Source organism: Crocodylus siamensis, chromosome 7 (genome assembly GCF_052110815.1).
Source record: "Crocodylus siamensis isolate JL-2025a chromosome 7, ASM5211081v1, whole genome shotgun sequence".
In the NCBI taxonomy this organism is placed as follows: domain Eukaryota; kingdom Metazoa; phylum Chordata; order Crocodylia; family Crocodylidae; genus Crocodylus; species Crocodylus siamensis.
The window spans coordinates 74,033,538-74,055,184 of record NC_143401.1 but is presented as its reverse complement, the minus strand read 5'-3'; the positions used below and the strand labels follow the sequence as shown (position 1 = coordinate 74,055,184).

At 42.9% G+C, this 21,647-nt stretch overlaps 1 protein-coding gene across 2 annotated transcripts in view; it reads right to left on the bottom strand.

The window, feature by feature from the left end:
- The window catches only part of TCERG1L (transcription elongation regulator 1 like), a 239,138-nt gene that overhangs the window by 24,038 nt on the left and 193,453 nt on the right, over positions 1-21,647 (bottom strand). The window contains exons 8-9 of one of the 2 annotated variants that reach the window (XM_090057211.1): positions 16,587-16,741; positions 2,747-2,816 (exon numbers count right to left, since the gene is read on the bottom strand). In XM_090057211.1, coding sequence (XP_089913337.1) covers positions 2,747-2,816; positions 16,587-16,741 — 225 coding nt within the window. The remainder of the gene's footprint in view (positions 1-2,746; positions 2,817-16,586; positions 16,742-21,647) is intronic. The other variant, XM_090057212.1, reaches the window with a different exon arrangement.

Below are 21,647 nucleotides of genomic sequence, written 5' to 3'. Positions count from 1 at the left end.
CATGTTGAGCTGGGTCAGCAGCCCTGGCTGGCAGGGAGCCCCAGGTGTCAGCCTGCCAGTGTGACATTGCTTCCACCTGGCTCAACATGCTGTGAAGGGGCTACCTGGGGCACAAGAGTGCTCCAGTGTGGGGCTAGCCGACAAGCAACCCTATACTAAAGCACCCTCATGCTCCAGCCAGCCCCGTCAGCGTCTACATGTGCGTTTCTGTGTGCTAAAGCATACCGCTGCAGGACAGTATTTGCATTTACAAGAACTAACATGCAGCAGAGTTAATTAGTTTCCTGCAGCCTAATAGAGCCACATATGTAGACACTGAGACATTGAGACTTTACTCTGCAGTAAACATCTCATGTCGGTGTGCTTGCTATGGGTGCAATTCATTTGTGGCACAGATAGCTGGTGGTTCATATGGTTCAGCACTGTCTCTACAATGAGGGCTGAGATGAGGAGGGACCAGATTTCACTACAGAATCCATATTTATGCAAGCAGGGCAAGTCAACTGCCCTAGTAAATGAAGCAGTTCTCAAATGGGGTGCCACCAGACCTTTTCTGGGGTGCTACAGAATAAGTGTGGGATCTACAGGCACTGCCACCAGCCACCACTGCCATGTGCCTGATGCATAGCTAGACTGGGAAGGGCTGTGGCCCAAGCACATGCTTCTGCCTCTATTAGGATTAGATGATAAGCTAAAGAAGGCAGGAGTTACCTCTCTTGATAGAAACAGAGGTATTCAGCCCATATGGAACTGTCCCACACACCTGTTTCTGGGAGGAGCATGGGGAGACAATGCCAGAAAGGGCTGTAGCAAAAGTAAGCTCTCCTGCATTCTTTATGCTTATCAGATAACCCTAATAGAGGCAGGAGAATATGCATGTGTCACAACTCTTTTCAATCTGCTTGTGCATGAATGTGCTGGGCATTTTTACCTGATGGTGACAATAGCAGCATCACCCCACTGAGAACCACCGACATAACATGGGGTAGCAGAACAATGATTTTCAATGGGGATGACACCAAATTAAAAAAAAGTTATGGAGTGGTGCCCTGCATCTAAAATGGTCCCTTCCCTTCTCATGTCCTTGTGACAAGGTATTCAGCAGAATTCATAGATTTGTTGGAATCTGACAGACTGTGCCATGAACACTTCTGCTATGGCCTCAAAGCTGTAACCACTGGGCCACTAACCATGTGCCTGAGCTCCCACACTGCCCCAGCCTGCCATCTGAAATAGTTGAGGACCACTGAGTTAACTACATGGAGAGAAATATGCTGTAATTATGGACTGTGGATGCCAGTGTAGAGTTGGATCTGATTGCTCCAGCCTGAATGGTAGTCACATGCTTATTTTAAGAAAAAAGGAAAGATGGCTTTCACAGACTTTGCAAAGAAGTTATAAGAAAAAGAAGGATGATAGGTCAAATGTAGGGTTTATCAGTTTTGACAGTGTTCCTTTGAATGTAAAGAAGATAAGAAAACACAAAAGACCTGGTGTTAACCTTTTCAAAGATGAATAAGTCATGGAAATCTAACCATCCTGGGACAATAATCTCTATTCACAAGTAGGCAATAGAAAGAGCCACTGTTTGACTTACTGACATTCTGAGTAGTAAGCTTTATAGTATCAGTTTTCTGAAACTGAATAAAGCACTTTTTTCTGGAATTTACTAAAAAGGAGGAATTCCACTGTCTGAAATTTTGGATCTCTTAGTTTAGGTATAGGTACTAGATTTGCATATTTACAATAAAATCTCCCTCAGATATTGAAACTATATATTTCTACATATAGGATTATATCACTGAAAAAATAGAAAAAATTTCATTCGCTTAATTAATGTCTGGATTTCATTCATAACATCTTATCTTCCTCTCACATTGATAGAAATGAAGAGGAATGCCAGTTATATCAGTAAGTTATAGTAGTAGGGCAGAGTAGTAGAAAAGAGACTCAGTTCTACAGTATTTCTATTTTGGAAATGCAGTACCTGTATCTCTTTAAATTTCAGAATTCCTCCATGTATATCACCTGGTAAGTACCTTATACAGACCTATTTTACAGACAGCTCTTACATTGCCAATATTGTGTCATAGCCAAGATTATATTTAAAATCACCAACACTTCATGGCAAGGGTGAGTCAAGAAGGCCTTTCTCTAGACCCTTTCCCAAGATGGAAATGTTTCCCACCGCTTTTTCTGTGACAGTGTTTTTCTTCCTATTCTGGTAAGGGAGATTCAGATAAATATTGGAAGAGATTCATACCAAAGGAGAAATCTAAATGACAGCAGAAGCACTTAGAAATCACCAACAATTAAAGGCTAACTGTTGTTGTGAACGTGTGTAGTTTCATTAAATCAGTGGAGCTTTGCCCATTACAGCAGCAGAAAAAAATGACTGAAATCCTGATCCCATGAAAGCCAATGGCAAAAGTCCTATTTGATTTCAATTAAGCCAATGATTTCTCCCAATTTACTTACTATTAATAAAGTTTCTCTACGTTTAATTTCATCATTCATCTCTTTTCCAATAACTAATCTACAGTGAAAAAAGCACAGATGAGGTCTATAGGAAATGGGCATTTTGAAATGCAAAGAGGTCAGACTAATGAATAAATATCTTAAGGACTGCTGTCCCAATTTATTCATGAAAATAGCTATGCAATGAAGAACAAATTAGTTTCTTAGTGCCTCATCTGTAGTGGATTTTTGCTATGCCACATGTGAAGTAAGAGACAGTAATACTTACTTATTTCTCTTGATTTTGGTGCTGTGCTCATCATTTACATCCTCTGAACAAGAACTATCACTCTTATCTGCTAAAAAAGACATAAATTAAAATTAGTAGACATTTAGACTACTTAAATAGAAATAAAAACTGCCAAACTCCTGTTTCACTTGCCTTTTGGAATGATTCCTGCATAAAATACTAATCCCTACTGTTTTTGTATTAAAATATACTTACAAGTGTTCTCTTCAAAACTAAAAGTGATAAAAACTAACTTTTGGGGGGCTTGAAGGAGTGCTCACTTTAAATTTTTGATGTGATTTTGTTTTACATTTTACTGTCCCTGTTTCACATCTGATTGATACAAAATGGAAAATATGACCATAAAGATGCTTGTGGAGCATTATTTCAGTCTTGACAAGCTGAATGATTTTAGACTGCTCACTTGTATTTGGAACTGTTTTGCTTCTTTTTGTGTTTCTCATTCCTATAATACTAAAACGTAATGTTGGTTTCTCATTAAATCTGACCCACTGTATAGGAATGGAAGCAAAATTATCCAGATAGTATAGATTCCTAAACTCACAATGTAACAAAAAAAGAAAATATATCACTCCTATTTGGCTTGGACACTTCCATATAGTAGTTTAAGATGAGTTTGTTAATCATAAAGAGAAGTTTATGAAGATGACACCTATATCTGCAATTTTGAAGGATTTCATGCTCTTTCCATGTATACAAAATACAATTTTCAACATAACAGTGCTCTGAATAAGAATGAACTGCTGCTAGCATTCACTTCAGTTTAATACCTATTTTGATTTTCAGTGTTCTAAGTATTTAACCATGGTTGCAGTAAAAACAGATTTTCAGAGGTAAGAGAGATGGAAGGAGTCAGTGCCTTATGTAAACCCATGAAACCCTGCCCCATTTGCAATCTACTGCAATATTCTAATTGATTTTAATGGAATCAGGATTTCACTTCTAGGCTAGGGACAGGCATTCAAAATGCCTGAGCCTGAATTGATTCAATCTTTGCCGGTTAGTTCAACATGGCTAGGCTAAATCAGTTTTGTAATCAGACAGACATCCCAGAAATGCAGGCATATGCCTATAATGGCTCAGGCTAGAAGCTGGTGGGGGGCTAAAGCAGCCCTCCCTTCCTTCCACAGTAATATGTATTATTAAGTTGTTTTAAATTCCCTAGTGCTTTTACTAAATACTTAACATACATTGAAGATTGAATTCTGTTTTCACTGAAACCTAAGAGAATTTGGCCATTTCATTCAAAGGGTGGAGAGTATGGTCTTAGATTCTTTTTTTCCCCTTGCTTTAAGGAATCATGAATTAATGATATGTCAGCAAAGTGTATAATATTTATATTAAGAAATAATAATGCAACATCAATACAGAAGAGAGAATAATGCGGAGTGGAAATGCAACAGCTGAAAAAAACTCTGCGATGAAATATCACAATATCTGAAGATTAAAGGTAGCAGCAGAGAACATACCATAAAGAAGGAACTATACACCAAGTTAAAATGATTTAACTCTCTTTCAACATGGTATGCATTATGGGTAAGTAGAAGTTAATGGCAACAAAAAACCCAGTCTCCTTTATAAAATTATTATAATGAATCAGTGCATTTTGAATATACGAATTAATTGTTTTATCACTAGTTATACAGTATAGTCTGCCAGTTCTCCACAGCTACTAAATTATTCTATAGAAAAACCTACAGAGAAAGCAATTTGAAGTCATAGAAGATAGAGGACAGTAATCCAGTCTTGATATTATAAAGTCATTAATCAGGAGCTATTCACCCTGATGAGACAGCAATGATCATAACTTTAATAAATTCTTAAGATAGTATTATGAAAACTTTCAAAGCCAAGTACTTGATGTTGTTCTGAAAGACAATTCAGGTTAAAAATGACCTGAGTTTCAGGGCTGATTGGGCAAGTACCGTCCTACTTTTACAGAATGGTGGAAGTAGTAAAAAAGCCATGCTCAGCAGGCAGCAAGCCCGAATAAAAATCAATTGAGTCTTATCTGAGTTAAGCTTCAACAAGTTAGCAGGCATCGAAAACTGATCATCTATAAAGCACTTTATTACACCATAGATAGCTCTCTCAAAGTTGACTAGGAGATATACTCTGTGATACACTTGACAGTTATTTGTCTCAATGTGAGAAAATGTTTCTTGAACAAAGAACCAGGAAAAGCAAGTGGCAAGAGTAGAAGTCTAGTTGGTACTAGTAAGATTCTTCAATTCTATATCTCAGCAGGGCCAAAAAAATATGTATCAGTGACAATGAATGAGTGATTTTCTGAAAGTATTCAAGGTTTAACTTAAAATATCTAATGAGAAAAGATATAAACACTCCATTTCATTCTCAAAAGAAGGCCATCCTTTGTTACATATAACTGTGATATTGGTATTCAACCTGTAAGTCTATAAAACATTCTGTATGGCTAATAGATTTATATATATATATATATATATATATATATATAACAAAATGAAAATCAATCAGTACTCTTATTTCCATGGACTGATTCAGGGCCTCATCTTAGACTCACATCCAGAAAGCAAGAGCTTGCTTAATAGAACAAGACTGGATGCTGCTTTCCTTACTGTTAACTACTTGCCTGAGGATTTACCTGAGTATGTTTACATTCAGTAAATTTTATACCTTTTACAATTTTAATTCAGTTGGATGTTTGGGAATTAAGATAAGATAGATTTAAGATCTCCCTCAAAATCATGTTAAAAACACTGCACTGTTGTTGGATCCATTTGTATGGCTATTCTGACTGCCTTGTGGACAACACTGTACTGAAGGATTTAAAACTTTATAAAGTATATTACCTGATTTTAACCTCTCAGTGTATTCATGAGAAGGCATTCCATATCACATCTGATGAACTGTCAAACAACTTTAATTAGCTGATTAATTCTTTACAAGAGTTAAAAAAATATAACTACACTAGTGTTAATTAGTCAAAGATTCCCAGTAACAACATAGGAAGTGGCCATTCATTCGTGATACTATTAGAAAAATAAATTATAAATAAATGCATATTTATTTATATTTAAATAAAATTTACAGGAAAATTATGAGACAGGAGTGTAAATATCTATTTAATACTTTCCATGTTACAGGGGTATATGTTGTAGCTGTGTTGATCTAAGGACACAGGTGGACAAGCATCTTTGGGTAAAACTGATACATTTTATTAGCCCAACTCAAATAGTTGGAAAAATTCTTCTTTGCACGCTTTTGGGTCTAAATACCCTTCCACAGGCTGAGAAGCTTCTGCAGTTGGTGTGTGCTCTTTCTGGATGGAATGAATAGTAAAAAAGCCAGAGGCTGGTATACATGCAACAAAGGCAGTTAGTGAAAATGTAAACTGAGTCGTCACTGGGTGAAAGACAAGCTGGGCAGTGGAGGGAGGATAATGAATATAGTGCATTTGGTGCATTGGACAGCTGGTTGTACTGTAAAAAAACCTTACTAAGGGTGCAGGAGTGAACCATCCTGATGCACAGGAAGACTAGGAAGTATGGTAGAAAATCAGCTTGGCTTAGCTTCAATGAGCTAAAACACAAAAGAAGCATATAAGAAGTGGAAGTTTGGACAAACAACTAGGGAGGGATATAATAGTATTAATGAAGCTTGCAGAGATGAAATCAGGAAAGCCAAAGTGCAATTGGAGTTGTAGCTAACAAGGGACATGTAGGGTAACAAGAAGGGTTTTTACACGTATGTCAACAACAGGAGGAAGGTCAGGGAATGTGTGGGTCCCTTGCTGAATGGGGGAGGTAAACTAGTGACAGATGATGCAGAAAAGGCCAAAGTACTAAATGCCTTTTTCATCTCAAACTTCACAGACAAGGTTAGCTCCCAGATTACTGCACCTTAGGGCTGTGCAAAGGTTCGGGTGCCAATTTGATTCAGACGAGATTTGGCCCCAAATCTGAATTGAGTTAGGAGACCAATAAAAAGGTCCAAATAGATTCTAAGCTCTCTGAATTGACTTGGAAAAGATTTGGAGAGATTTGGGGCAGTCTCCGCTCACTGCTGGAGCCAGACTCCGTGCCGGTAAATAGAGGTAAGTAGAGGGGGGCTGAAGAAGGGGGGAAAGGACCGTGGGGGGGACCCCTGCCAGGCCCCATACCATACCTGCTCTTCCAGCCTCCCCCAAGAGTGCTCCCTGACCCCTGCCACTCTCCGAGCCCCATCAATGGCTGCCCCGCCTGACCCCAGCATCCCTGCACTTTAAAAAACCAAACAGACCACACTCACTGGATGCTTCAGCGGCTGTTGGGGCTTCTGGGGCCTCATGGCAGAGCCTCCCCACCACACAACGCAGCACAGGACAGTGGGGACAGTGAGGATTACCCCCCCACCCACGACCACCTGGCAGCAGCCAGTGAATGCAGGGCTTTTCTTTTATTCTTTTTTAAAGAGCCAGGACGCTGGGGCCAGGTGGGGCAGCCAATGACAGGTCTGAAAGAGCAGGCAGGGGATGGGCCAACCACACAGCACGGGGCAGTGGGGGAGAGTGGGGATTGCCTTCCCCCCACTTGGCAGGAGCTTTTGAGTATGGGGACTTTGTTTTTTGTTTTTTTAAGACCCAGGACACTGGGACGAGGCAGGGGATGGGTCCTGTTTGATTTGAAGATTCGGTCAATTTGGCAGTGGCTGAATCACTGAATCAGAATCAGCTGAATTGATTCAGCAGAGTGATTCGAATCACTGAATTGAATCACTGTCCCACAAATTGACCAAATCTGTATCTGAAGTGAATGCTAGCCACTTTACACAGGCCTACTGCACCTGGCAGCATAGTCTGGGGAGGAGGTGAACAGCCAACAATGGTGAAAGAACAGGTTAGGAACTATTTAGAAAAGTTGGACATATACAGGCCCCTGGGGCTAGATGTGATACACCCAAGGGTGCTGAGGGAGCTAGCTGATGTGACTGCAGAGCCACTGGCTTCACTGGCTCTTTCAAAACTTACAGTGATTGAAAGTGATCCCAGATGACTGGAAAAGGGAAACTATAGAGCCCATCTTTAAGAAAGAGAAGAAAGAGAATCCAGGAAACTACAGACCAGTCAGCCTCACCTCAGTCCCTGGAAAAATCATGGAGCAGTTACTCAAGGAATCCATTTCTAAGTACTTGGAGAGAAGAAGGTGATTAGGAACAGTCAGCATGGATTCACCAAAAGCAAGTCACGCCTGATCAACCTGGTTGCTTTCTTTGACAAGATGAATGGCTCTGTGGATGCAGGGAGTGCAGTGGAAGTGATATTCTTTGACTTAAGAAAAGCTTTTAATATGGTCTCCCACAACATTCTTGCAAGCAAGCTAAGAAAGGCCTGGTTTGATGACTGTAAGGTAGATAGAAAATCATTGGGTTCAAAAGCTAGTAATCAATGGCTCAATGTCTAGTTGGCAACCAGTATCAAGTGGAGTGCCCCAAGGGTTGGTTCTGGGGTTTGCATGTTCAATATTTTCATCAACCATCTGGAAGATGAGATGGAGTGTACCCTCAGTATGTTTGCAAACAACACCAAGCTGGGGGGAGTAGTAGATATGCTGGAGGGTACGGCAAGGATTCAGAGAAACCTAGACAAATTGGAGACAAAAAAAACCTCATGAGGTGTGTAATAGGGTGGCTTCCTTGTCAGTTCTTTGCCAGCCGCTCTGCTCCTGGGGTAACCACCTGCTTCGCTAACCTGCCACACCTTTATGGAAAAAAATGAGAGTTGTTACTAAGACGGGAGGCTATCCATTACTCACCCTGCTGACAAGGGCCTAATACTTGCTCTGACCTCCCCTCTATGGATCCCATGCCTCGCACATGTTACTCTAGTGTTACTTCTCTGGCCTATGGCTCAAGCAAACTTGGCACACATTTCTATCTCTTTTCTACAGCCCCAGAGGGCCACTCACACACTACCCATCTCTTACCAGGTCCCACTCACTCTGGTGGTTCTCATCCAGCCTCTTTCATATGGAACTCTCTCAGGGGCCACACTCATCCCATCCGGCCTCACCCAGCTTTGGGCTTAGCTCTCTTCTCCTCGGTCAGCCCCAGTGCAGTCTGCTGGGTGTCTCCCACTACCCGCACCTGAGCATTGACTGAGTGATTCTATGACTGTAGGCCTATTTTGTTCCTAGCCCCTCACTGGAGCCCCACCAGACCACCCTTTCCCAACAGGGCACAATTTTACATCTTACCTAGGACAAGGGGTCACCTCTACTCCATAGCCCCTGCTCTTACCTCCTAACTATGGCCAGAGCAGCCTCTCATCTAGATGATAGAACAATGATCAAAATGAATTACATTTTGACACTGCAATGTCAGAAGGCTCTAATGAAGTAAAATTGGTGGGAAAGAATATAAACCTTCTTCCCTGGGAAAGTTGCTCTTTAGTGCAAGATGGCCATATTTTCTGTTATTAGATGCCTAAGTAGTAGGGCTGTGTGAAGCTTTGTTCCCTGATTCAATTTGGCAGAGATTTGGCCAGATTCAGTGGCTGAATCTCTGAATATGAATTGTTTCAGGAGACCCTTTAATTTCTCCCGGGGGAGATTTTAATCTGCTTCCTGGGGGCCCGCATCCAAGACATTGCGGAGAGGATCCCAGAGCTCCTCCGGCCCACAGACCACTATCCCATGCTCCTTATTCACGTGGGCACCAATTACATGGCTCGGGGCACCCCCAGCCAGGTCATGAGGCGCTACAGGGATTTGGGAGTGGGGCTTAGGGGTCTGGGAGCTCAGGTGGTGTTTTCCTCGATCCTCCCAGTCTCGGGCTATGGGCTGAGGAGGGAGAGGAGGATCCATGCAGTGAACCAAAGACTGAGGAGCTGGTGTCATCGGGAAGGCTTTGGCTTCCATGACCACAGCCCGCTCTTTGGCAAGAGAGGCAGTGAGCTGCTGGGAAGAGATGGCCTCCACCTCTCCCCCCTGGGGGGGAGGCTCTTCTCAGCCACGCTGGCTGACCTGCTCCACCGGGCTTTAAACTAAGCCAGCTGGGGGTTGGGGGGACTACTGCCACTGCTGGCCCGCTGAGCAACACTTGCAAAGCCAGCGGACCAAGGCACTTAAGGGAGCCCACCCCTGCCCCAGCCCTGGCACAATCTGTGGGCAAGGCAAGAGCCCCCAAGGGGACACTTGCCTGCCTGTACACTAATGCCAGGAGCCTGGGCAACAAGCAGGAGGAGCTCATCCTCCTACTCAGTGCAAAGAATTATGACATCATTGGGATAACGGAGACCTGGTGGGGTGGGACTCCACCCATGACTGGACCACGGGTATAGAGGGCTATACCCTGTACAGGAGGGATCGTGTTGACAAAAGGGGTGGGGGTGTAGCTCTCTACGTGAAGGAAAGCTAAATGTCCCTGCAAGCTGATGTTGGTGACCAGCATGGACAGCTAGAGACCCTCTGGGTAAAAATTTGTGGGGAATATGGCACAGGGGACACAACAGTGGGAGTCTACTACAGACCTCCCACTCAAAGTCCTGAGCTTGACCAGGAGTTCGCCCGGGAACTGACTGAGGCCGCTTGCTCAAGGACCTTGGTTATCATGGGTGACTTCAATTACCCAGACATCTTGTGGGAAGATCACTCAGCAAAATCCAAGTGGTCGCAAAGCTTTCTCTCGTGCATGGATGATCTCTACCTGACTCAAGAAGTCTATGGGCCAACGAGAGGCAAAGCGCTGCTCGACCTGGTACTGGGTATGGGGGACGACCTAATCGGCAAGCTAGTGATCGATGGGAAGCTGGGTGACAGCGACCACGAGCTGATCACCTTCACCATCTGCCGTAAAGCTAGCAAGTCAGTCAGCAACACAGAAGTCCTTGACTTCAGAAAAGCCAACTTTGACAAGCTCAAGAGGCTTGTCGGTCAGGCCCTTAGGGACCGTGACCCCAGGGAGATGGGAGTTCAAGAAGAGGGGTTGCTTCTCAAGGAAGCGATCCTCAATGCACAAGCTAAATATATTCCAACAAGGAGGAAAGGCAGCAAGAAGGCACAGCAGCCCCCCCGGCTCTCCAGAGACCTAGCGGACCTACTGTGGCTAAAAAGGAAAGCCTACAAAGGATGGAGGATGGGATTCACCTCCAAGGAGGATTACTCCGTGCTGGTCCGGTCCTGCAGGGACCAAACCAGGAAAGCCAAGGCTGCAACCGAACTCCAACTAGCTTCAGGCATCAAGGACAACAAAAAGTCCTTTTTCAGATATGTGGGGAGCCGGAGGAAAAGCAAGGGCAATGTTGGACCCCTGCTAAACCAGATGGGGCAACTGACAACGCCCAGGAAAAAGCCAACCTATTAAATAGGTACTTTGCGTCAGTCTTTCATCAGTCCCATGGGATGCCCATGCCTGCTATGGGACAGGGAGATCCGGGTGATGGGGATCCCCTACCCTCCATAAATGCTGACCTCGTGAAGGAACACCTTAAGAAGCTGGATACCTTCAAGTCAGCCGGCCCTGACAATCTGTACCCCAGGGTACTCAAGGAGCTGGCGAGCATCATAGCCCAGCCCCTGGCACGGATCTTTGAAAACTCCTGGCGCTCTGGTGTAGTGCCCGAAGACTGGAAGAAGGCCAATGTGGTGCCGATCTTCAAGAAAGGGAGGAGAGTGGATCCGGCTAACTACAGGCCCATTAGCCTGACTTCTATCCTGGGGAAGATCTTAGAAAAGTTTATTAAGGAGGCCATCCTTGAGGGACTGGCCCAGGCTAACATCCTAAGAGATAGTCAGCACGGGTTTGTTGCGGGTAGGTCTTGTTTGACCAATCTCATTTCCTTCTATGACCAGGTGACCTATCACCTGGACAAGGGAGAAGAGATTGATGTCATATATCTTGACTTCAAAAAAGCTTTTGATCTGGTATCCCATGATCACCTCTTGGCCAAACTGCCCAGTTGTGGCCTTGGGTCCACCACGATCCACTAGCTGGGAAATTGGCTCTGTGGTTGGACCCAGAGGGTTGTAATTGATGGCAGTCACTCATCGTGGTGCCCTGTGACCAGTGGGGTCCCTCAAAGCTCTGTCCTGGGACCCATACTGTTCAACATCTTCATTAATGATGTGGACATTGGAGTCAGGAGTGGACTGGCCAAGTTCACCGATGACACCAAACTTTGGGGCAAAGCATCCACGCCAGAAGATAGGCGGGTGATCCAGGCTGACCTGGACAACCTCAGCAAATGGGCGGACGAGAACCTGATGGTGTTTAACACCAAAAAATGCAAGGTTCTCCACCTTGGGAGGAAAAACCTGCAGCACCCTTATAGGCTCGGCAGTGCTACGTTGGATAGCACTACAGAAGAAAGAGACTTGGGGGTCATCATTGACCACAAGATGAACATGAGCCTGCAATGCGATGCTGCGGCTAGTAAAGCAACCAAAATGCTGGCTTGCATCCATAGGTGCTTCTCGAGCAAATCCCGGGACGTCATTCTCCCCTTGTACTCAGCCTTGGTGAGGCCGCAGCTGGAGTACTGCGTCCAGTTTTGGGCTCCACAATTCAAAAAGGATGTGGAGAAGCTTGAGAGAGTCCAGAGGAGAGCCATGCGCATGATCAGAGGTCAGGAAAACAGATCTTACGATGACAGGCTGAGAGCCATGGGACTCTTTAGCCTAGAAAAGCATAGGCTCAGGGGTGATCTGATGGCCACCTATAAGTTTATCAGGGGTGACCACCAGGATCTGGGGGAATGTCTGTTCACCAGAGCGCCCCAAGGGATGACTAGGTTGAACGGTCACAAACTCCTACAAGACTGTTTCAGGCTGGACATAAGGAAGAATTTCTTTACTGTCTGAGCCTTCAAGGTCTGGAACAGTCTGCCAGCAGAGGTGGTTCAAGCACCTACATTGAACACCTTCAAGAGTAAATTGGATGCTTATCTTGCTGGGATCTATGACCCCAGCTGACTTCCTGCCCTTTGGGCAGGGGGCTGGACTCGATGATCTCCCGAGGTCCCTTCCAGCCCTAATGTCTATGAAATCTATGAAATCTATGAAAATCTCCGAATCAAATTGCAACCTTCCAAATTGATTTGGAGAGATTCAGAAAGATTCGGAGATTTGGACATAATCACAGCCTTTAAATGTTTTTTTTACATAAGTCTAGTTAGCAGGTGCTCATGATGCTGGGGCACATGGAGTGTGCCACAGAAGCATGGGGGACTCCCAAGAACACTCAGCTGCAGACCTGGAAGTGAACAAGAAGCACTTCTGGTCCACTTCTGGATCCTCCAAAGAGTGTGCTGTCCTCCCCCCCATACCCCTCTGGCTTGGTGACTGGTGCCTCCTGGGTTTGGGGGAACACCTGGGGTCCCCCTGTAGCCAATCACTGAGCTAGGGGGAAGCACTAGGGGCCCCAAATGTGTTCACTGGCAGACCTGGAAGTGGACTAGAAGTACTTCTGGTCCACTTCTGGGTTCACTGCCAAGCACATGGAGAGTCCCCCCACACTCCTATGGGATGCTCCAGCCACCCCAGCATTGCAGTGATCATGAGATATGTCCGGTTCCCCGAGGTATGTAGAAAAAACTTTTAAAGCTGTGTCTGTGTCTGAATCACCGATTCTCTGAATCAGCATCGAATCTTCAGATCTGGATTTGACCAAATTGAGTCAGGAACAGTGATCTTAATCAACAAATTGAATCACTGTCCCTGATTTAGCCTGAATCCGAATCCAAATCCAATAGGGCTCACTTTGCACACCCCTAACTAGCTAAAACAGATAACTTAGCTCCCTAAGTTGATATAGTGCTAGATTTTCCATCTGCTGCACTACTTTGTTGCTGACACAACTCCATTCAAGTCTCTGGAGTTTCAGTGCTAAGAAGCTGGTAGGGCAGAGTGGAAGAAGGATATCCTCAATCTCAAAACAGCAATGTGAATTGAATTAAAACACATATTCCTTACCAAGTCTTTATTCCAAACTCTAGCAGTGATTTCAGAAAAAAATGGAAGCCTTGCCTGCTTTCTGACTGCAAGAAATGGGCCAGTGTGAACCTATTAGTAAAGAATCATGATACCTTCATCATTCCTCTAAGAACATATTCTTTTGAAAAGGTTGAATAATGGAGAAATGAACCTGAATCTTTCTTTCATTCCTGAGTTATAAATGCACTTGATCTTTCAGTGGAGTGATGTGCAGATGACCTATAACATTCAGATAATAATTATGCTTGGTCATATGTTTTGTACCTTTGATTTAAAAATTCTAATTAAAACTCAACAACAGCAACTAAATCATATACGTTTGGCAACTACTGTTGCAAACAAGCAGCTCATTTGTTTTATTTACTCAAAAATACAAACTAAAGAGTATGGTAACAAATAATTTCTTTGACCTCATCTGATCATATTTATTAATTACAACCCAATTTTCCAAAATACTGAGCAACCACAAATGCTGTTTGAATCCATAAGAACTGCAGATCATTAGTGACCCTTAAAATTTGTCTATAACTCTCCAGAAGAACTCAACACACTAGGCACACACAGCATAAGATAAAAAATGGAAGACACAACAAAAAAGAAAATTCTTAAATAGCACATATTAATAACTGCCTTAGCACTAGTCCTTTTTTGGGAATTAGTCACAGAATGTGACTAATGGGCCTTCAGTTTTGTCTCAGTTATTATATCCACCTTCCCAGTTATTAATTAATCATTTAGAATGCCTCTTGCTAAACAAAAACTACATTACACTGTGTTTCTGAACAAGAACTTTCAAAAATTTATTCTTGGAGTCATTGGACACTGTATATATAGAAGGGTCCAAGCCTCTTTTAAAACTGAAATTTATATTGAAAAATCAGTAAGAATCCCATCCTGTAAATTATGCTAATTATTGTATAGACACATGTCATAAAATCAACCTCTGGCATTTCTTCAATAAAACCTTTATATTGGAAACAGCATAAAATCTGCTTATAACATTTTTAGATCTATTTTCCAAACTAGCTGTTCTTATCCTCAAGCCCAGGCACAAAACTTGTATTTAGTGGCTGTTCACTGGGAACTATGTTTGTAGATCAAAGGCATACATTATGTCCCTTAAAGATTACTATTCTCCCTTTTCAGCACAGGTATAAAATAAATATTACTTTAGGTAACTTCATAAGAACTATTTGGGGGGTAGTGTCTTTGTTATAAAATATTACATTTTTAAAATGTAATGATTTAGTTGACTTTTTCTGTCTTTTTTCTGGCCTCCAGCATTAAAGAAAAGGCAAAGTTTATCTTGTGTAACTAGCCTGTGAAGTACAATACTTAATCCATATGTGCTAGGGGTGAATATCCCTGAATACATATATATAGCTAATGAACATGAACAGCATTCTCAAGGACCTTGTGTTCATGTTGACATTTCCCTGACAAAATCAGAGTTATAATTGTTCACTTAGTGCTAATGTCTGGACAGAACTTGATTTTGCCTGTAGTTGTCCAAGCAGAAAAGACTCTAAAAATAAGAAATAAGATATATAAAAAGATGGGGAGAGGAGAAAAAATACGGAAACATATGAGGACTGTGAAGGAAAAAAAAGAAGGAAACACATGAGCACAACTCCCCTACAAGTGATGCTGCCCGAGGTTATAATACAGATCAAGAAGCAAAACTAAATGGAATAACACTGAGTAATAGTCGGGGGCGGGGGGTGACGGGGGGGCAAACAAGTTGGCAAATATTTTTGGGGCAATAGGCAGATTTAGGGCTTATCTCAACTTTGGCAGCAATATATACTAGCAAGCAAGCTATAGAGCTGGAAAGTGACCAAAGAGGTTTCTCTTGGTTTGCCCCACACAAGGCTTTGCTCTCCAAAGGACCTGAGATTGGCATCAGGGAATGATCCCAGAGCAGCCTCACTGGCTAACTTTCAGATCTGGAGTGCATCAGCAGGCACCAGTGGGTTGGGCATACCCAGCTCCATACTCATTGTTGCACAATACAGACAAGCTCTTGGGGCCCAGCAACACAATCCTCATTCCTACTGGTGAGTACAAACTTACATAACCAGTTTCATGTCCAACTACTTGTGCAAGTAATCAGCAGTGCAAGCAGCTTAAACAGGGTTCATAGATTAGAAGCTGAAGCTGCAGACAGGACAATTGAAAGAACTGGGTTGAAATGGTCAGGAAGAAGGAAATCAAGCTGAGGAAACTGGCTCATTCAACTGGCTCTCCTTGTGGAGGACCTGATGGCAAACTTTGGTTCCCTGATGATAAATGGTTTTCTTTTAAACAACAGTTGAACCACTTAAAACATATTGCTGCAAATCAGCAAGTTCTCTCTTCAGCTAGTTCCACAAATATCTTTCAGAAATCTACAGGGCTTGAAGGCTGATTGGCAAACTCATGGTTGGATTGAAGCACCTACATTTCTGCCAAATCTTTCAGAACTACTCTGAGATTTATTTTTGGAAATCTTTTCCTGCAGCTGGGTTAAATAATTATTTATTACAGTACACTTGGATAAAGCATGCTATACAAATGCATTCCTAACGTACGTCTTGTAAATATTAGTGTGTAAGGTCTTCCAAGGTCTACTATGTAAACCAAAGATTCATTCAACATAGGAAGCCACCTACATTTTCATAATAGAGACACAGCCCCATTTCCAACATTAGAATTTCAATGCAACTACATTTCTTTTGTAAGCAATATCACTGTCAACGCAATGCTTTACACAAAATCCCAAAGGAAATATCATCATTCCGATTAGTTACCAAATTTTCACTGAATACATTTCATAATAAGTTTCATTTAGGATTTGAATTTAAATAGATGTGAATAATCACAGCATTAGTTACTTGCTGAAGTTTCCAGTTTGCGTTTATGAGGTGGATCTTCAATAATTCTATTAATATCGCCGCGATTCTTTAGATCCACTGGTTTCTCCCATACTGACAGCTGCATTGTAGGGTTGAAGAAGAAGACTCGGTCATCTCCAGTCCAGACTACACACCTATTTTAATTAACAAACTATACTTAGATAATCTTACATAGAGGCAAGATATTAAACTTATAGTGAACTCAGTATTTCCATAGTTTTTACTCTGCAAAGTAGAATGCATCTGAGGCTGACAGCCTGCAAAAGGCTCTCCAACCCCATGCAAGGCTTCTGGACTCAGGGCATTTCTCCTTAAAAAACAAAAATGTAATTACCAGTGGTCAGAATAGACCAGATAGATAAGTAATAGTTCCAACAAGAGGAATAAAGCAAAAAGAAAACTGGGTTGCTAGGAACAACTGAAACTGTGGTAAGGATTTATATTGCACATTTTGAATATGCATCTGTGCAGGTGGTGAGCTGCAGAAGTTGAGTTATTTTACATAGCCAGTGACTACTCAAAACCCTGCTACAATAGGAGCCTTTTGGTAGAAGATAGTCACAGAAACTTCCAGGGGCTGTCTCTGAGGTAGAAGGCCTAGCCAAGATATAATTTGGTTTCCACAGTCTTGGATCACAGCCAGACTCTCGTGGGTTCCATGCTACAGAGAAAATAATGGTTTATTATAAAGTCAGCTTAATCAGATTTGAATCATATATGTAGTGTAACCAAATTGTGACTGCTACAAAACCAGAATTCCTTGTATATTAAAAATGTCAAAGTTGGCATGACATCATCTTAATTTCTTGTATAACTTTAAAAAAACAGAAAAAATATTCTTTTAACAATAATTCTATTTTAATGATGTATTGTGAGACAAACTAAGTTGCACTTCATAAAATATATGTTTAAATAGAAATCTAGTACATGCACTGATCCTGCACGTTATCTCAGTTTAAGAACATTCCATAGAACACATATGCACTATTATTTGAAAACACACAAAAAGGTCAGATTTGGGTTTTCTAGAAGGAGAAGATTTTTATTAATGCAACCTCTACAATACGTGGAAGCTCATAATGGCAAGAGGGAACACAATTGGGAAAAAAGACATGCTTTAAAATAAATCTATTCTGTGTAAAAGGGTTAGAGTGTGAAAAATACTATACCAATGGAAAGCATGGTAGTCAGATAATTTGAAGTTTTCTGTGTACTGAAGTATATTATTTTGTAGCAAGATAGCATCACTGACCCCTGCCCATCCTTCTAATAGAAAATATATGATCTCTGGAATAGCCCAAAGGCAGATTGTATATCTTTATAGTGCCAGGAGCAGTTCTGTGCAAGATATAAATAATTAAGCAAATAGTACATGTTAAGCAAAAAATAAATCATGTGCAGTTAATGCAGGCATTCCCAAGGTGGAAATCAGAGATGGCATCTGTAGAAAAACTCAGCTTATTTTCAATTAGAGTTATCCCTAATATAAGTCTCTTGTAGCCTCTGAGCTAAACTTTCATGTTATTGTGACATACAACTGCTTTAGGGCAGAAAATAGCTTCTCAGAAAGCCATCTTGCGAGGTAATGATTAAAAAAAGAAAACCACACTTGGTGCCAATTCTCAGGTCTATCAGACACAAAGGGTACATCTACAGATAAAATTAAGGCAACACAATGAACTCTGCAGCAATCTGACCTTGAGTCAACTGCTCATGGGCACAGCATCTACATGTGTGCCCAGGACATGCACCCAGCAGCAGTTTGACCTCGGGTGGAGCAAGCCCCCGGCTGGCTGGGCTAACCAGGTGCAATGTATGTTCATGGTCAGCATCTACACATGCATTGCAGTTCAGTAAAGTACTCCTCAGGAAGACAGTACTATCTTACCATGGAGTTAATTACTGCATCCTAATACTGGTGAAAGTGTACACTGTGATGTTTTACTGAGTAGCTAAGTAGTTTACTCTACAGCAGAGCGTGCATGTAGAACGCATGTAGACCCAAACTGTTCAAAAATAAGTAGCTGTACCATTAACCGTAAGTCACTGGGACAAAACAAATTAGGACAAAGTTAATGGAACACTTCAAAAACAAGGAGGTAAACTAGCAAAAATATTACAAGCATGTTAAGAGTCCATTATTAGAGTGAAAAGAGGGTATCAGCATTTTACTGATTAATTTTAAAGGATTAACGTTTTCTCCATAGCTAAATCTTTGGATTATAGTATGACAATGGACCCAAACCTGTGTGGCACTGAATGCCTTCAGCAAAATGCTAATAACCCTCAACTGTAAACAGTTTTAAATGGCAAGGCAGCACAATTAGCATTTAATAGAATTTGACTCAACAGGAGTACTACATGGATTAAGTGATAAAGTTTATGGCAGGATGCCAATTTACTATTACTGTCACCATTATACACTGGACTATCTAAACTAGTATTTGGTGGAACATCTGACTAGCTTTTGAATATGCATATTCTTTGTTCCTTCTGATGGCTAATAAAAAATTAGCCCCTCTGGCCAAGAGGGAAGAACAAGATTGTTTTCAGAAAGATTTTTTATGTAGCTATTTAATAGCGAACATTACAACATATTATCACTCTCACCTAGTCTCCAATCTGTGATACACAGTTTCTATCATGATGGGTAATTTGATACCACATCTGAGGGAGAAAATGTATTAGTTATTTGAAGTTTTGCTGCTAGACCACCTGGAGCCCAGACACTTATCTAATAAAAACAAGGTGATTGCTAAAATAGAAATGGCACATTTCCACCTCTGATTAGAAGACCAAGCAAATACCTCTAGAGGGATGTTAAAATGGATCCAAATGGCAGCTCCCTCATGATGTCTTTTCATTTTTCCATAACTAATCCAATTTGACATTTAATTTAAAATTACTGTCCCTTCCCCCACATCATGTCATCTGTCTCTCTTTGGCATAATAAAACTTTCAGTTACCCAAAGGGGGAAATATAGTATTTTTTTCAGTCACAGTGATCAAATTGAAAATGCAAATAATGCTAGGTTTTCTAGTTAGAATGTCTCCTGTGATTAAAACAATGAAAAGTACATAGAATGACCTTAAATAGTTTACTTATATAGAAGTTGGGCTAACAAATATTTATGATTATTAATTATTTTTGTCTTTAAAATATATGAATTTATTTTATAACATATACTCATGCCAGGAAGCACTAATATGATCTGAAATTGTTAAAATCACTAATTTTTAATGCTTAAGAATTAATGTCCTGATCTTCTCAGTATATGGTTTTCTCTGATCAATGGAGAACAGTTAGATGCTCAAATTGCCTCAGCTAGGTAAATGCCTTTGGCTAAGTACAGATGTTCAAAAAGCCTAAGGCAGAAGTGCTGTATGGTGCTTTACTCAAAGCGCTCTAAATTAGAGTGGGAGTGATCTAAAGAGATATCAACATTAGGTAGGCAAAGGAACTTGGAGCCTGCCTGCACTGCCCAAAGCCAGCAAGTAGGTGTGCTCTTGCACACTTCCCAGCATTCCCCATGGCCTCCCTGGGCTGCTGAAGACTCCTGAGCAGAGCTGATCTTGCAGATTACCTCTGATTGGTTTCTAGGCATGGGCCACCATATCCCCAACCACCTGTTGCATCACTGCGGCCCCTCCCACATGCCCCTCTCCATCATGACTTGCACGTCTTTGCATCCCATTTTGCCCTCATCCTGCCGTGGAATCTCACCACCCACACCCAAGCAGGGAGACTCAGAAGCTGTGGCAGGTCTTGCTGGTCACCTTGCTCGATTCACCAGAGGCTGCAGACATCACATATGTCCACCTGGACCTGATGAGGCAGCAGCTCATTGTGGCATGTGCCCTCATGTTCACAAGCCACCAGCTGGCTGTCCCACTCATGCCCACCTCCATCAGTTACTGCCTTGCCAACCAGTTCGAAATGGACAGCACCACATCCAGGAGGTGTGCCTGGTCATCAAGGTTGTCCTGAACAACCACTTCATCTACCTTGTCTGGAGATGAGATGCAGGTACTGCAGGAGGTGGTTACCATCTTCTGCTGCATGGGCTTCTGCAACTGCATGGGGGCCATGGAGAGAACCCATATCTCAGGACCTGGCTCTGGCACAAGATGCACGGGTGAAAGCTTGCTGTGCCCCTGTGAGCCCAGGGACCCCCAGTGAGCCCCAGCCTACCTGAAGATAAGCAGGGGCCCATGGTGGGAGGGACATAGCCAGCAGGGAGGCAGCTGAGTGGATCCGAGGAGGGTCGTGCCCCACCTCAGGTCCTACTTGGCCCCCCTCAGGGAGCTGCATGACTGGGCTGCTAACGCACGGGACAGGTTGGGGGGAGCACTTACCTGTCCCCTCCTTCAGTGGGGGGAAGGGACTCACTTAGCCCCCTGATAGCAGTGTTGCACCAGCTGGCCCTTCTGCACATGTGCACAGTTTAAAAAGGGCCCGGCAATGGCAGAAGCCACACTCATGTCCTGGCTCCAGTGCAAGACATGCATGTGAAAGCCCGCTGAGGCCCTGTGATCCTAGGGAACCCCCAGGAGAGACCCCAGGACCCCCGAGTCCCGACCTGCCTGCAGGTAAGCAGGGGCCCATAGTGGGAGAGATGTAGCCAGCAGGGAGGCAGCTGAGTGGAGCTGAGGAGGGTCATGCCCTGCCCCGGCTTCTACTTCGTCCATCCCCCCAGGGACCTGCATGACCAGAGCCATGCAAACAGGCCATACAAACAGGCTATGCAAACAGGGATGCTTCTGCACCCGGTGCATGAGTTAGTGCGGGAGTTTGTGCAGGAGGGTGAGTGGGAGGGCCTGTGGCCTTGCAAGTGAGCCCCGTATGGTAGGCAGTCCCAAAAATAGACAGCCTACCAGTGGCATGATGCGGATGGGGACATGCCGCACCCCGAGGGTCCCCTCGGAGTCTGCGGCCTCCACCTCTGGCACCTCAGAGGTCTCCACCCAGATGGAACTCATGGTTCCTGGCTCCATGCAGATGGAGCCTCTGGCTGCCTGGCACATTTCAAGGCTCCTGGG